The following is a 17764-nucleotide window of genomic DNA, read 5'->3' as shown; positions in this document are numbered from 1 at the left end:
TGAACTGTAGACAGTGATCCATCAGCTTCCAGTTCATGGCAGGGCTGTGCCATGGTGGTTCCCAGGTTGTTCCTGACCATCCAAACCAATCTCCTTTCAGATGAGGGTGATCATTTGGGTTTTCTTGAAGCAAAGCGGCTTAGCAAAGTGACTACACCTCACAATAACTTGCATACAATTGTTTGAACTGATCTTGGAATTTTCAGTTGTTTAGAAATGGCTCCAAGAGACATTCCTGAGTTGTGTACATGTGCGATCCTCTCTCTCAGATCTGCACTGAAGTCCTTGGACTTTCCCATTTTACTGTGTGCTGGTCAATCCAATGAGTGCTGTAAACAAACCCTTTTTATGAAGGCACAGAGAAGCTACCAGCTGTAGTCAATCATGATCACTAGCAGGAAGTTAAGAGGCCTTGGCAAAATAAAAGACATTTTGGAAGTTTCAGCACCTCTAAATTAATGACCTAAGTGAGCGTATGAAAATTTTAGACCCTGTATGTATAATTTTGAACCTATGATTTCAGAAAACCCAAAGAAAATTAAAACTTGTGCACCAAATTCTAGTGTTTTTTTTTTTAATTAAAGATGTATGCTGTACATTCTGCCACAGAAAAAAAAACAGTTCAAAGAAATTACTGAAAGTCCAAATATTACCATGACATTCATATCCAAGATGACGTTTATGTTACTGTGTGTAAACTTCTGACCACAACTGTAACTGGCATGACAGTTCCTGATTACATTGTCATTTTGTGTCTATAAGATTGATATAGAGTGAAACTGCATTATTAGTCAGTGCACTGAAAGAAACAGGTACATTTTAAAACATCACAATCTGTATATCATTTTGTGTTGGAGCATGTATCCTGAAATTCTTAATAACATGTCCAAGATGTTTTTCAACAGTTAATAAAGCCCAAATAAATCGGTGGTAGCTAGTCAGAGTAATTAGCTAACAATACTGACTAGCTAACACTTTCAACAAAAGCTAAAAGCTCATGAGATTTTTGCTGCTGTGAGAATAGTGGAGTTTTCACTGTCCTGATTTTCTATGTAATGAGTTCTCATGAGGTTTTAAGCTGACCATCACTTCTGTTGTTAGTATACAATTGCACAGGGTTTAGCTAGTATTGCATGCATTTCTATAAAGATAGTTCATCCAATGGCATTAGTAGATTTTTTTTTTTATTTCCCCGCTCCGAAGAGGGGGGGGATACTGGCTTTTTACCTCTGTCTGTCCATCCGTAACACCTTTTTTTCTCAGCAGCCACAAATCATAACCACTTGGTACTTGGTACCAAACTTCATCTTGGGGTTCTATACTTTGTATACCATTTTCAGGTCTGTCGCGCATCGACTTCCTGTTTACCAACTGAATGTATTTAAGAAACATATAGGGTGGATTTTGATGCTATTTCAAGAAGCAAAATGCTATTTCAAAATGACAGTTTATCAGGATGCTATTTGAAATACCTGGAGAGAACACTGCTCTTTACTTGTTTCAGGGTTAATTATTTGTTGAAGTCAACATTCATCATAAGTGTCCTATTCATTCAGTTGCTTGCATTCTGATGTAAGTGAGAGTGGGGGGATATGTAAGTGAGCAATAGCTCACAGTTGATCTTGTTTTTAAGAGTCTTGGTCAATTCCCATCCTCCAATTAGGTCATATGACAGCTACCAGTGATGGAGAGTGAAGGTTATCACGTACGTCCTTTGACGCAGCTGACCACATCTTTTTGAACTGCTGCTCATGCAGTATGAGGGGTGGTGTAACACACTTAGAGAAAAGTACTATCCGCCCACTTCTGCATGCATGAGCTCACAGACCCCCATGATAAGCTAATGTCACTATGATTAATAACGGAGAGAGAGAGTGTCCCACCACCTCTCCCTGAGAGTATGGCCAAGTTTGTTCTCTTCGATTCCTGTCCATGGATGGCTAGGTCATCATTAGGACTCACACTTGTAGTTTGATAGGGTGAATGCTTTTTTTTGTGTGTGTCACTAGGGAGTCTCTCATTAGTAGATTTCTAAGCTATATTGTGATTATGAAATACGCATTTTAATTCAGGAAATGATTTGATATCTCTCAGGAGGAGCACCTACCACTCAGAGGAGCTTCCTTGGCTGCCTACGTGCACTCAGCATTAATGGAATGACGTTTGACCTGAATGAGCGAGCTAAAATGACGCCTGGCATGAGATCAGGTTGTCCAGGTCACTGCAGCAGTGAGAGCCTATGCCAGAATGGAGGAAGGTGTTTGGAGAACAGGAATAGCTACATATGTGACTGCACACACACAGCATTCACGGGATCCAACTGCAAAACAGGTGAAAAATGTTCAGTATTCTTCAGAAGAGGATATGATTTTTGGCCATACATAGTTCTGGAGTAAATTTGGTTCAGAAATTAAATTGCCTGGAAATATGTGACAAAAGTGATAATTGTGGGTTGTATTAAGAGTTGAGTTAAGTGCACATCGGTATTCAGACCACAGGCATGATAATAGATAATAGAATGAAGTGCTATTCAGAGGTAATGTAAGTGCTTAACCTCATATTGCATAAAATAGATGTGTGTCTCAGTTACTCAGGATTCTCAGGTACTTAAAGCTAGACAGCCTTTCGGTTTCATAAAAGCAGTGAAATTTAGTTCTTTCTGAAATTTGGTCATTGTGATATATGCTTATTTCTGTAATATCTCACAAAATATCAGACCATTCCGTGACTGGGAAGTTATTTACTTTGAGAGAAAATAATGTGCATGAAATCGCTCGCTTTGCGCAGTCAAGCAGACAGAGGAAATCCGTGTGCGCATGCGCGGGTTTACCTTTGACTGTGCACTGACAGTTACATCATTCTGTCACTAAACGAACAACTGCTCACACCGAGGTGCTCGCTGACTGCCGATATTTATTAGTTTGGTCCTGCGTTTCCTTTCATTCACAACGTAACATCTTTTCTTCTCGCTTTCCGTTACTGTAGTTGGTCTTTCATGTTTCATTCACACACTCACGTCCTCCATTTTTCTCTTCTGTTTCAAATTTGTATCCCACAATGCCTTGCGCGAATGAGAAAAGTCCACCACATGATGCATGACGTAGTATCTTGTATTGGGTCATGGTGAAGCAGGAAAAAGTAGTGGAGAATTTAGAGCCATGTGGCTTTAAATTCATTAATTGTTCTATTTTTAAAAAACAAATAAAATTTGAAGTCTGTGATTTGAATTCAGTAGCTTTCGGTCCACTAAGCAAAAATAATTGGGTGTCAGGGAAAATCCTTTTTATGACCTACACTTGAAAAAATCTGAAAGGCAGTCAATCTTTAAGCCCTTTTTTATTCAGTGATATTGACTTGAGTGACAAGCAGCATTCAGTGCCACTGTCTGACGGTGTGATGTAACCACAATATGGCATGCTGAAATTCATGTTATAGGGTGTAAATTCACTAATAAATATATGTAATGCTATTTCAGACCATATTAAATACATAAATTACACTAATTAATGAATAAATAGTATCATCTCTTGAAAGTGCCCTTTTTTTTCCCTGTTCAGATGACATATAAGGAGATGTTGCTAATCACAGACATTATTTATACTGTCTTAAGTTCTGAATTAATTTAAAGTAAGCAGTGAGTGAAGTTGCTGAATGCTTGGTCAGCTTATCCTTCATACTTCAGGCACATTTTCTTTACACTAGAATAGATTTTGTCATTGTTCTATTAATTTGACAACTAAAATGAGCTCATTAAAAAGCATGATAAAAAGTTGACAATTCTACGCCTACGTTATGGTTTCATGACCTTAATTTAATATCTCATGGCTGCATTAATTTGTTCAGACAATTACCTGTCAGTGGATAATATAAATAATAAAAAAGAAACTAATACAGAAAATTAATGTGCTGTGTTATAAGCGTTCTCATAGTGAGGGTGGTTGCTATATTGCAGTGATTAATGTGATCAATAGAATGAACTCTGCTCATGCAACAATATCTGGACAGTATACTAGATTCCTGTAATATTTTTATATTAATGCTTGTTGTCTGTGTTTTTATGTTACATGACATTAATGGGGAAAAAAATAAGCACTTTCCTCGTGTCGTCTGCATTTTTTTAAAAATCCCTGATATTTTTTCAGGCTTAAAGGCAAGTGCTCGTGTTTAAAGGTGTTGGTTTAAACACTATTAAGAGACCTCTGAGGCATGAATAATATGCAGGTTTAACTTAAGCATGTGTGTGTAATCTGTCTGTGAATAGGAGGAACTTCCTGCATAAATGTTGACAAGTCTTTTGGACTTAAGTCACCAACCCTGAATGGCACTTCAAAATGTCAAACATAGGCAAAATAACCTGTGAAGAAATGGATAAAAATCGTCCTGTCTTAAAAGATTGCCAGGGATCCGCTCAACTTTACAAAGATGGGTTGAGAAAGGGAGGGGTTCGTTTGGCTGACAGCACGTCCTTGCTTGTCAACTCTCATCAATTTGACATGGAGTTAGTGGGCCATAGAGGAGAAGCTTCACCTGCCGAATAGAACCTAATTACAGCTTTCCTGCTGTCTCGTCCAATGGCCTGTCAATCAAATTAGTGATGTAATGGCTCTGTCTCTTTACAGTGTGATTGCAGAAAGGGTCAGATTAGCCCGTGACTGTTTACAGCTCAGTGTGGTGGATGGCTGACAAATGAAAAGAGACAAAAAATACGGCCAGAAATTCATAATCACACCAATAAGTTTCCAAATCCTAGTTACCTAATTATATAGAAAATCAGTAATGAGGAAGAAAAATGTCATATTTTCTCATGCATCTGATTGAACTTAGTGAGCCTGAGCTGCTTATTCTCTGATGTCTGTGCTGCATTTGAAGGGAAATTATAAAAGTTTCCATAATTTAGCAAGGGGTTTGTTCTTCTTTTATGCAATTGTCTGCTTTTTCTGTATGCACTTCTGTCTGTTTAGCTATCTCTGCATCCTTTGAGAGAGGGACATCTGTAATGTACACCCTTCAGGAACCATTTTCTGTAATGAGGAACAAGGATCCAAACCAACTGCAGAAAAAAAAACACTCTGACACTGTTCGATCCCGGGAAAATGTGGCATTTGGGTTCCTGACAAAACATGCACCAGCTTTGATGTTGTCTGCTCAGTCCCATGACCAGCGCTACATGGCAATTATGCTGAACCAGAATGGTAAGAGTTCACCTGTTTTTTGAGAATTTGGTATTAAAAAAAAAAATCCTGACAGCCTAACAGATTAGGGTTGTTACCAAAAAAAAAAAAGTCTGGTGGACACAGGTGAGCACTAATTAAGCACATAAAAATGGTTGTCTCCCTGGGCCGACTACAATTTTCATTCAATTCAACAACTCTACATCCTCCAAGGTCGCCAGTATGAAAAAGATATTCTGTAAACATGTAAACATACGGGGCGGCACGGTGGTGTAGTGGTTAGCGCTGTCGCCTCACAGCAAGAAGCTCCAGGTTCGAGCCCCGGGGCCGGCGAGGGCCTTTCTGTGTGGAGTTTCCATGTTCTCCCCGTGTCCGCGTGGGTTTCCTCCGGGTGCTCTGGTTTCCCCCACAGTCCAAAGACATGCAGGTTAGGTTAACTGCTGACTCTAAATTGACCGTAGTGCCGCTTTTCCACTACAAACGCGGCTGAGCCGTGCCGTGCCGAGTCGAGCTGAGTCGAGCTGAGCGGGGCTGTTGGAGTTGCATTTCGACTACAACCGCGCTGAACCGTGCTGGCTGGAAGTGGGTGGACACATTGGGTGGAGTTAGTGAAAGTGGGTGGACGTCACGTGATGTCGTTAAGCAGCGCAAACAGTGACATCAGTGACAGTGGCGGAACAAGTCAGAGCCGGGCCGGGGGCGGGGCAAATGACCGGGCCCTTTATTAAAGCTTATCATAACATCATTTTAGGCTACAAAATGTCCGCAACTGCGGTGTTTACCAATTTCAACACTACCGGGTGCAACTATGTTATTTAGTACATCAAGTCCTTCAAACGAACATGTAACTCAGAAACAAAAAACATTAGGATACTGTACATGGCTCATAATAAAACATCAATAGCCTATACTGCGCACATTATTTGAAGGGCATACGAATGAGCGCTCAGAGGTTGCAACAGTGACAGGAAGAGTCAGAAATAAAAGGAGGGCGGTGCAAACCTCACTGAATGCACTGTGTTTACCAATTTCAACACTACGGGGTGCAACTGTGTTATTTTGTACATTAAGTCCTTCAAACGAACATGTAACTCAGAAACAAAAAAACATTAGGCGACATACTGTACATGGCTCATAATAAAACATCAATAGCCTACTGCGCGCATTATTTGAAGGGCATACGACGAGCCTTGCGCTCCGCGAACTCGTCCACGATGCTCTGTATGTCACTGATTCAGTGAGCTTTTAAGCGGTAGTCTCACGACCCGAATAGTAAACAATAAACATGGAGGACATGGAGTCGTTAGTGTTGCTGGTCTTGGTGCTGTGGCTTGTTGTCACCGACAACGCCAACAGATACTGGCAAGAGCGTATAGATGAGGCGAGGCGCATAAGGCTTCAGAAATTCTCGTAATTCGTAATTATTCTTCTTCCGGGTTTGCGGTGTTTACAGATCCCAGCGTGCTCGCGGGGCGTGTGTGGGCATGTGAGGACACGCCTCCTCACCAATCAGTGCACAGGGGAGTGTCTGCTCACGCCCCCAGCCTCACTCGGCACGGCTTGGCTCGCTTCAGCCCCACTCCAAAACGGTGCGAGTTTTAGGGGCTAAGCAGGGCTGAAGCGAGCTGAGTCGTGCTGGTTTTTGGTAGTCGAAACGCGAGCCGTGTCGGGCTGAAGTGAGCTGAAGCGAGCTGAAGTGAGCTGAAAAAGGGTAGTGGAAAAGGGCCATAGGTGTGAATGAGAGTGTGAATGGTTGTCTGTGTCTATGTGTCAGCCCTGTGATGACCTGGCGACTTGTCCAGGGTGTACCCCGCCTTTCGCCCGTAGTCAGCTGGGATAGGCTCCAGCTTGCCTGCGACCCTGTAGAACAGGATAAAGCGGCTAGAGATAATGAGATGAGATGTAAACATACACAAGGAAGGCAAAAAGAGGAATGCCATAAGACCAGCTCCCAGCATCTCTCTCTGCTACTCATTTTCTTCTTCCACTCCTCAATTTTTTATCGACTGGTAGAGGGGAGTGAAACACCATCTCTTCAAGTGGCCATGGCTGGCTTTTATAAATCCTTTACAGCAGACATGGATCTGTGAATCAGGCAGAGAGAGAGAGAGGGGGGGGGGAGTGGGCAGGTTAATTCAAGTATTCCCTGCATGCTAACTGATGATGAATTACTTTTTCATGACAGACATATTTTGCTTCCTACAAATGCAAATGATGCCAGAAAAGTGTCAAATCTGAGATCTGTGGATTTGTGAATGGTCCAACTGAAGCAGCCAGCATACTTCAGACATCATTGTACATTCTAAAAGCTTGTTTATGGTCTCTCAGGCAGTTTGCAGATCTGGTACAGGCTGAACCAGGAGATGGGCCCAGACACCTTCAGTCTTAAATCTGCCAATCTAGCTGATGGACAGTTCCACTGGGTCAGAATACATCGTGATAGAAATCAGCTTCATGTCCAGGTAACGCCTCCACAGGGTGACTCGGATCAGAACTATTTCCTTGCTGTATTGGAACTGATTTTTTTTCCCATCGTTTTCATATATTCATTTTAATGCAATTTCTTTTTACATACACCAACAAATTTATTGTTTCTGACTGTTGGCAAAGGCTGTTGCTTTTTTCATTTTCTGATATTCTTCCCTGCTGTCATAATGCATTAAACACCCTGTATCTCTTTGTACCCCTTCAAGATCTGTAAAAGGTATATCCTCAAATCAGAAAAAGTTGAGACAGTCTGTTGAAATTAAAACTGCAAACAATGATTTGTAAGTCATCTTTGATCTGTATTGCACTCAAAACAACACAGCAGCACATTATTTGATGTTTTACCTCATGAATGTTGTTGTTGTTGTTGTTGTTGTTTTCCAAAGTAAACACTTATTTCAATTTTGTTTCATGCAACATGTTTCAAAAAAAGTTGGGACAATAAAGCATTTACCATTTTATAAATGTTGCCATTCCTTCTCACAACACTTAAAAGATGTTTATGGATTGAAGACAGAGTGATGAAATGTTTCAGATGTTATTTTGTCCCATTCTTCCTGCAAACAGGTCTTAAGGTGTAACAGAATGGGGTCAACACTGTCATATTTTCTGTTTCAAAATTCTCCAAACATTCTCTGTTGGGGACAGAGTGGACAGGCACCCTCTTCTTCCACAGCCACACCTTTGTAATGTGTATAGAATGTGGTTTTGTATTGTCTTGTTGAAATATTCCTGGTAAAAATTTCATCTTGAAGGCAGCACATGTTGCTCCAAAATCTCTACTTTTCGGCATTAATGATGCCATCATAGACGTGTAAGGTACCTTTGCCAAGGGCACTGACACAACCTCATACCATGACAGAGCCTGGCTTTTGGACTTATTCCTGGTAACAGTCTGGATAGTCCTTTTTGTCTTCAGTCCAGCGCACATGGCCTCTATTTCTCCCAAAAAAGACTGGAATACTGATTCATCTGACCACAATACATGGTTCCACTGTGTGATGGTCCATCCCAGATGCCTCCGAGCCCAGAGAAGCTGATGGCGCTTCTGGACACAGTTAATATAAGGCATCCTTTTTGCACAGTAAAGTTTTAACTGGCATTTGTGGATGTAACTCTGTATTATAGCTTGACAAAGGTTTGCCAAAGTAATCCTGAGCCCATGTGGTTCCATCAGCTATAGATGAATGATGGTTCTTGATGCAGTGCCGTCTGAGGGATTGGAGATCACGAGTGTTCAGATTAGGCTTGTGCCCTTGACCTTTATGCACTGAAATTCCTCCAGATTCCTTGAATCATTTAATGATATCATCTACCATAGAGGGTGAATTATCCAAATCACTTTCTATCTTTCTTTGAGGAACATTGTTTTTAAACATTTCAATAATTTTCTCATGCATTTGTTGACAAACTGGAGATCCTCGGCTCATCTTTGCTCCTCAAAGACTAGGCCTTTCCTGGATACTGATTTTGTACCAAATTATGATTATAATCACCTGTTGACATCACCTGTTTAAAGTCACAACATTATTTACTTGTTTTACTTCATTATTAGCCCTAAATTTCCCCAACCCAACTATTTTTGGAATGTGTTGCTGGTCTGAAACACAGTAATGGATGTATATTAACAAATGAAATGAAGCTGACCAGACAAAACATGAAATATCTTGGGTTCACACTGTCTGCAATGAAATACAAGTCAAAATAAATTTAGAAATCACTGCTTTCATTTTTATTTGCATTTTCCATACTGTCCTAACTTTTTCTGATTTGAGATTGTAAATTCTAAGGAGTCAAAAGATTCTCATTCTTTCAGCTGTACTTCATAATAAGCTCCTTTGCCATGAGCTCATAGTAGCTGCCTCCTAGAGATTTACTTCTGATCAGCATGACTTTGATGGTGGAAACAGTGATGATGCAGCAGCTGCAAATGCCCAACCAGAGCTCAAATATGCTCAGCTATGCATATTTGATGCAGCCCCCCTCTGGCTAGAGATCAGACTATACAGATGCCTGGGCGCCACTGGTCAGTGTGAATGACCTTGTCCTTCATAATGCCCCCCAGGTTATCCAGGCCATCAGGTGGTCCATGGCACTCTCTGCTGTGAGTGAACATGTCCTCTGGCTCATTCTCTCTAGTCTGCCCAACAGTGAGCAAATGCATTATTGCAGGTGCATCTGTGGAGCCAGGCGAGGCTCTGTTCAGCCCAGCAATAACCCTTATGCAGCAAAGAAACAATAACAAGAAGAAGGTGAATAAGGCATTTAAACTTTGCCAACCCAGAGAGGGAACAACAAACCCACTGCCCTCTACATAGTCCACACATTCAAGGTTCTGACAGGACCAAGCCCCATAAAAAGGCACCAACACCCTGAGCCCTTGCCAAGCCTAAGATGACTTCCTGTAACTAACAAGCTCTACCATATCTGATCCCTAGAGAAAGAGTTTGATGTATTGCCTTGGAGAGAGTTAAGCCCAGTTTCATGGACAACTAGCCAATTGGATATAAATTTTCCATATATTTTCCTTTCCCCCTGCAAAAAACAGAACTCTCTCTAGGAGAACCATGTGCTAATATGCTGTAAAATCACTACAGCTGTAACACACAGTAACTTCCAGATAAGGATGTACTCTCCCCAGCTTCACTACCTGTAATGCAAATTGCAAATACAATGCAATCTCCACTTCCTGTCACATGTCCCAGGTATCCTAAACCCAGGTCTGGATCTGTTGTCAAGGGGAAAGCCACAACAGAGGCTTTGTACCATCATGTGACCCCCATAGCAACAGTAATTACACCACCATGACAGGAGGCATACTTATAGTGCTTCATTCAAATGAGTTAGTTGTTATTGATTGGTATGGGAAGGTTTTGCTGCATTGTTGGATATACAACTCATTTTGAACAAAACAGACATCAGAGTTTTTAATTGACCAAAAGTAATTCATCATCAGGGGGGGAAAAACTAGAGAGATTTCTAAACATAGAAGGGAAAGATGGCTCACAAACATTCGTTGGGACTCAGTGTTGAATGAAGAGGTCAAAAACCCTATGGTATGCTCACTTCATTTCCACAAAGGTAGGAATTCCAAAAAAAAAATTAATTTCAGACCTGTAGTGTGGTGCTCATTCTTATCCAGTGAAGTGAACATGAGCAGCACAGCAGCTCACAGAGCCTCACCTTCACCGAGACTTAAAAGTACATTTACATTTGGGGATCCTTTGGAGCACTTTGTGTGCATGCTTGGGACCCAGTCATTATGGGAAACACCTGATGCTGATTTGAGCACAATCAGCATGTGCATATAAAGACACGGAGGCTTTGTGAAGTATTATCATTATCACTGTCACATTTGTTTCTCGCCATGTTTATGACTCTGCTTTCAGTTTCGTTTGTGTTTTGTTTTTGTAAATATCATGCCTGCTAATAAACATGCTTCCTGCACCTAGATCCATCTGCTGCCGCATACCCGACAGAATAATTGCAGAGTCTCTCTGAAAACAGTGTCCTGATATGCGCATGCTGATTGGGCTCAAATCAGCATCAGGTGTTTCCTATAATGACTGGGTCCCAAGCATGCGCACAATGCGCGCCGAAGGATCCCTGACTGTAAATGCACTTTTTAAGTCCCAGTGAAGGTCAGAAGATGCCAAGCTGCTGTGTTGACACTCATGTTCACTTCACTGTATACAGTGGTGCTTGAAAGTTTGTGAACCCTTTTGAATTTTACATATTTCTGCATAAATATGACCTAGAACATCAGATTTTCACACAAGTCCTAAAGTAGATAAAGAGAACCCAGTTAAACAAATGAGACAAAAATATTATACTTGGTCATTTATTTATTGAAGAAAATGATCCAATATTACATATCTGTGAGTGGCAAAAGTATGTGAACTTCTAGGATCAGCAGTTAATTTGAAGGGAAAATAAGTCAGGTGTTTTCAATCAATGGGATGACAACCAGGTGTGGGTGGGCACCCTCTTTTATTTAAAGAACAGGGATCTACTAAAGCCTGATCTTCACAACACATGTTTGTGGAAGTGTATCATGGCACGAACAAAGGAGATTTCTGAGGACCTCAGAAAAAGCATTGTTGATGCTCATCAGGCTGGAAAGGTTACAAAACCATCTCTAAAGAGTTTGGACTCCACCAATCCACAGTCAGACAGATTGTGTACAAATGGAGGAAATTCAAGACCATTGTCACCCTCCCCAGGAGTGGTCGACCAACAAAGATCACTCCAAAAGCAAGGCATGTAATAGTTGGCGAGGTCACAAAGGACCCCAGGGTAACTTCTAAGCAACTGAAGGCCTCTCTCACATTGGCTAATGTTCATGAGTCCACCATCAGGAGGACACTAAACAATGTTGTGCATGGCAGGGTTGCGAGGAGAAAGTCACTGCTCTCCAAAAAGAACATTGCTGCTCATCTGCAGTTTGCTAAAGAGCACGTGGACAAGCCAGAAGGCTATTGGAAAAATGTTTTGTGGCCGGATGAGACCAAAATAGAACTTTTTGGTTTAAATGAGAAGCGTTATGTTTGGAGAAAGGAAAACACTGCATTCCAGCATAAGAACTTTATCCCATCTGTGAAACATGATGGTGGTAGTATCATGGTTTGGGCCTGTTTTGCTGCATCTGGGCCAGGACGGCTAGCCATCATTGATGGAACAGTGAATTCTGAATTATGCCAGCGAATTCTAAAGGAAAATGTCAGGACATCTGTCCATGAACTGAATCTCAAGAGAAGGTGGGTCATGCAGCAAGGCAATGACCCTAAGCACACAAGTCGTTCTACCAAAGAATGGTTAAAGGAAAATAAAGTTAATGTTTTGGAAAGGCCAAGTCAAAGTCCTGACCTTAATCCAATTGAAATGTTGTGGAAGGACCTCAAGCGAGCAGTTCATGTGAGGAAACCCACCAACATCCCAGAGTTTAAGCTGTTCTGTATAGAGGAATGGGCTAAAATTCCTCTAAGCCAGTGTGCAGGCCTGATCAACAGTTACCGGAAACATTTAGTTGCAGTTATTGCTGCACAAGGGTGTCACAGCAGATACTGAAAGCAAAGGTTCTCATACTGTACGTTTGCCACTCACAGATATGTAATATTGGATCATTTTCCTCAATAAATAAATGATCAAGTATAATATTTTTGTCTCATTTGTTTAACTGGGTTCTCTTTATCTACTTTTAGGACTTGTGTGAAAATCTGATGATGCTTTAAGTCATATTTATAAAGAAATATAGAAAATTCTAGAGGGTTCACAAACTTTCAAGCACCACTGTAAGAATGAGCACTGCGCTGCAGTTCTGAGGTTTTTTTTTTTTAATTCTTACCTTCATGGAAAAGAAGTGAGCATACTATCGGGTTTTTGACCTCTCCATTTGACACCAAGTCCAGCTGAATGTTTGCAAGCCATTTTTCCCTTCTATGTTAAGAAATTTCTCTAGCTTTTTCCCCCGATGATGAATTACTTTTGGTCAATTAAAAATTCCAATGTCTTTGTTTTGTTCAAAATGATTTGCACTTCCAAAAATGCATCAAAACCTTCCTGTACCAATCAATAACAACTAACTCATCGGAATGAAGCACTACAAGCGTGCCCCCTGTCATGGTGGCATAGTTACCATTGCTATGGGAGTCCTGTGACGGTGCGAAGCCTCTAAATGGAGAATGGCATTCTCACCCCCAGGTAGTAAAAATTGCTGGGGAAATGATCTCTTCATCTCTGTACTTTTTTGGTACAGGACAGGGCCTGTCTTAACAACATATACACGCCGCCCACCTGCAGCCCAATGTGTGTCCACAAATAGCTGGTCAGAAAAAGATAGTTCCTTTAAAAATGTGGTGCAATGCTGTGATTATCTGTATACACACCCTAAGGTACAGTATATTTTTAATATCTTTCTTCCAGAAAGTAAGAGGAATGCAAAGTTTTGCAGTCAACTGTACATTCAACTGTAATTTCATGTCCATGTTACTGCACTGAAATCCACTGGTTGTTCCTTGGTGGTCTGAGGGGACTGACAGATTGGCCTACAGTCACTGTCTACCAATTTATCACATCAAATAACTGGCAACAAAACTTACAGAAAAACAATAGCTTCTTTATTGCTTACTGTAAGAACCACAAAAACCATCACTCTATCTATTCTCTATCAAATAACCAATGATGAAACTACAATTACACATTGATCTTAAACATAACAGAATCTGCACATGGGCCTTGCTCGATATCAGTTGACTAAAATAAGTAAACTTTTCCCCAGAGATGTTGAAATATGAGTATCTTTCAATAATATTGACGAAGGTTTATAAATGTAGCTTATGCCTATGTAGACCATTTTTGGAAAACATTTTTAAAGATAGTCTCAAAGCTCATCACTATTATTACAAGCCACTAAATTAATACAGTATTTTGAACACAGCTGAAGGTGTGTATTGTTGTTGGGCCATCAAATAACAGTTTACTTACCCTCATTGTGAAAGCTTTTCAACACCGTAGATGCACATGGTGCTGGTATCTTGGGTGGAATCAAAGCACAGAGTTTTTGATCCACTTTTCTTGGTCTTCATAGGAGTCAGATTTCAAAGTCTCAACTCAGGTTTAAGATTTAGCTATCTGTAATGGCTGGAGACGGAGACACGTGCGCGCGCGCACACAAACCTGTGTAAGTGAAGGTCAGAGAAATTTCATTTTTAAGCTACAATCCTAAAGGTAAGTAGACCACAAAGGTACTGAAATTAGTCAATCACTTTCATGAAAGCTGAGAGAAAATAAACTTTTTACCAAGAGTATTGAATTGTGATGTAGCTTGGTGGTGAAAACTAGTTAATATTAATCCAAAGATCTAAATTTTAAGTGATGGTTCCACACTACAATCTGCCTTTTTTTTTAAACCTATATTCAAATAAAACACAACCTGTTAACCTGCAAATAAGGTGATGGATACAGTCAGGAAATATTACTACTTTTGCTTTTCACAAAATCCTTTTATGGATTTCGCTCAGCATGATTTTTATCTTGGGTTTGTTTGTTTGTTTGTTTGTTTGTTTGTTTGTTTGTTTGTTATAAAAAAAGTACAACTTGTTATACATGTGAATACAACCCTGTTTCCAAAAAATATTGGGACGTTGTGTAAAATATAAATAAAAACATAATGTGATGATTTACAAATCATGGAAACCTTATATTTCATTGAAAATAGTACAAAGGCAATATATGAAATGTTGAAACTGGGAAATTTTATTGTTTTTGAAAAAATATACTCATTTTTAATTTGATGCCAGCAACACATTTCCAAAATAATTGGGACAGGGCAACAAAAGGCTGAAAAAGCTGTGTAATGCTAAAATAAATAAATAAATAAATAAATAAACCCAAACCAACAACCCTAATTTGGTTAATTGGCAACAGGTCAGTAAATGATTGGGTATAAAAAGAGCATCCCAGAGAGGCGGGGTCTCTCAGAAATAAAGATGGGGAGGGGTTCACTGCTCTGTGAAAGACTGCATGGGCAAATTGTGCAGCAATTTAGGCATCATATCATCTACAGTACATAATATCAGTAAAAGATTCAGAGAATCTGGAGAAATATCTTCACCCAAGGGATAGGGACAAAAACCAATATTGGATGCCTGTGTCTGTGTCAACATTTGGACTCTCACGTGTCACTACATTAAAAGCAGACACAATTCTGCAGCGGAAATCACTGTATGGGCTCAGCAACACTTCAGAAAACCATCGTCTGTGAAAACAGTTCATTACTGCATCCACAAATGCAAATTGAAACCAGATATAAACAATATCCAGAAACACCGCTGCCTTCTCTGGACCCGAGCTCTTTTACGATGGACTGAAGTGAAGTGGAAAACTGTCCTGTGATCTGATGAATCAACATTTGAAATTATTTTTGGGAAATTATGGATACAACATCCTCCGAGCTAATCCAGCTTGTTATCAGTGCACAGTTCAAAAGCCAGCATCTGTGATGGTATGAGGGTGCATTAGTGCACATGATATGGGGAGCTTGTACATCTGGGAAGGCATCATTAATGCTGAATGATATAAACACATTTCAGAGCAATATGCTGCCATCCAGACAAAATCTTTTTTCAGGGAAAGCCTTCCTTCTTTCAGCAAGAAAATGCCAAACTGCTTTCTGCACATATTAAAACTGCATGGCTCCGTAGTAAAAGTGTTCGGGTGCTAAACTGGCCTGCCTGCAGTCCAGACCTGTCTTTTATTTAAAACATTTGGCACATTATGAAGTACAAAATACAACGAAGGAGACCCCGAACTGTTGAGCAACTGAAATTGTATGTTAGGCAAGAATGGGACAGCATTTATTTTTCAAAACTACAGCAAGTAGTCTCCTCAGTTCCCAAATGTTTAGAGTGTTGTTAAAAGTAGAGGTGAGGTAACACATGCCCCTGTCCCAACTTTTGGAAATTTGTTGCTGACATCAAATTCAAAATGAGCATATATTTTTTCAAAAAAACAATAAAATTTCTCAGTTTCAGCACTTGACATGTTATCTTTATACTATTTTCAATGAAATATAGGGTTTCCATGATCATTACATTCTGTTTTTATTTATATTTTACACAGCATCTCAACTTTTTTTGGAAACAGGGTTGTGTTCACATATATAACAAGTACATGTTTTTCATATTTGAGAATGGTTAAAAAGGTATCAACATGTTAAGAAACCCATTTCAAATGAATGTATGATTGTATGATGAAGTATTTCTTTCAAAGTTTGAGGAAAAAAGTTTAATAAATATAACAGCCAACAGAATCTTAATCATTCAGCATGAAATCATCACATCATATCTGTAAATATCCATATATAGACAACATAACTATTCATCCATCCATCCATCCATTATCAGTAACTCCTTATCCTGTTCAGGGTCACAAGCAAGCTGTAGCCTATCCCAGCTGACTACGGGCGAAAGGCGGGGTACACCCTGGATAAGTCGCCAGGTCATCGCAAGGCTGACACATAGACACAGACAACTATTCACACTCACATTCACACCTACGGTCAATTTAGAGCCACCAATTAGCCTAACCTGCATGTCTTTGGACTGTGGAGAAAACTGGAGCACCCGGAGGGAACCCACGCGGACACGGGGAGAACATGCAAACTCCTCACAGAAAGGCCCCCATCAGGCACTGGGCTTGAACCCAGGACCGTTTTGCTGTGAGGCGACAGTGCTAACCACTACACCACCGTGCCACCCAATTCAATATAAACATTTAAAAATTACCTGATGAAGAAATAAAAAATACTGTTTGTTGATAACTGACTTACAAATAGTGGAGCAAAGTCAAATCAAGTTTATTTGTATAGCACTTTTAACAATAAACATTGTCGCAAAGCAGCTTTACAGAATTTGAACGACTTAAAACATGAGCTAATTTTATCCCTAATCTATGCCCAATGAGCAAGCCTGTGGCGACGGTGGCAAGGAAAAACTCCATCAGACGACATGAGGAAGAAACCTCAAGAGGAACCAGACTCAAAAGGGAACCCATCCTCATCTGGACAACAACAAACAACATGACTATAACATTAACAGTTTTAACATAAAGTCAGTTTCGTTGATGTTATAAACTCTTCATTGATGGAAACTTGAGTGTAATTCCATCGAGTTACAATATGTTTTTCCCTAAAATTCCTTATATTGGATATATCTATAAATTCTTCCCTCTTAAAAATAGTGCCATTTCTGATAATAATAATAATACAACACACTTAAAGTGTAAGTTAAATTCTGAAAAATTCATGAAATGTTTCAAGTAAACATTCCTAAATTCAATTGTATTTATTTATTTATTTATTTATTTATTTAATAAACATGTTTTTACTTATTTCTCACTAAAAGAAACCATGTCTCAATTCCTTTCACATACATTGTGTTACAGGTGCAGTAGACAGAGACTGGGCTGAAAAAATCCTCAAGTATACAACCTTGGGACACGCTTTATGGCATTGTTTACTAGAATTTCAGCATGGCCTTGTCCAGTGAATCTTCATTTTTCTATAAGTGGTATAAATGATGTGTGTTTGATCTCTTTGTGTGCCTCCA

The 17764-nt window shown here is 39.9% G+C and overlaps 1 protein-coding gene across 1 annotated transcript in view; it reads left to right on the top strand.

Moving 5' to 3' along the window:
• cntnap5l (contactin associated protein family member 5 like) overlaps positions 1-17764 on the top strand; it is a 272765-nt gene that overhangs the window by 234247 nt on the left and 20754 nt on the right. The window contains exons 18-20 of the mRNA XM_060940691.1: positions 2095-2331; positions 4962-5192; positions 7500-7633. Of these exons, the coding sequence (XP_060796674.1) occupies positions 2095-2331; positions 4962-5192; positions 7500-7633 (602 nt within the window). The remainder of the gene's footprint in view (positions 1-2094; positions 2332-4961; positions 5193-7499; positions 7634-17764) is intronic.

Source organism: Neoarius graeffei, chromosome 15, assembly GCF_027579695.1.
Source record: "Neoarius graeffei isolate fNeoGra1 chromosome 15, fNeoGra1.pri, whole genome shotgun sequence".
Taxonomy (NCBI): domain Eukaryota; kingdom Metazoa; phylum Chordata; class Actinopteri; order Siluriformes; family Ariidae; genus Neoarius; species Neoarius graeffei.
Note: the sequence above shows the minus strand (reverse complement) of the source record. Positions and strands in the feature narration are given on the sequence as shown.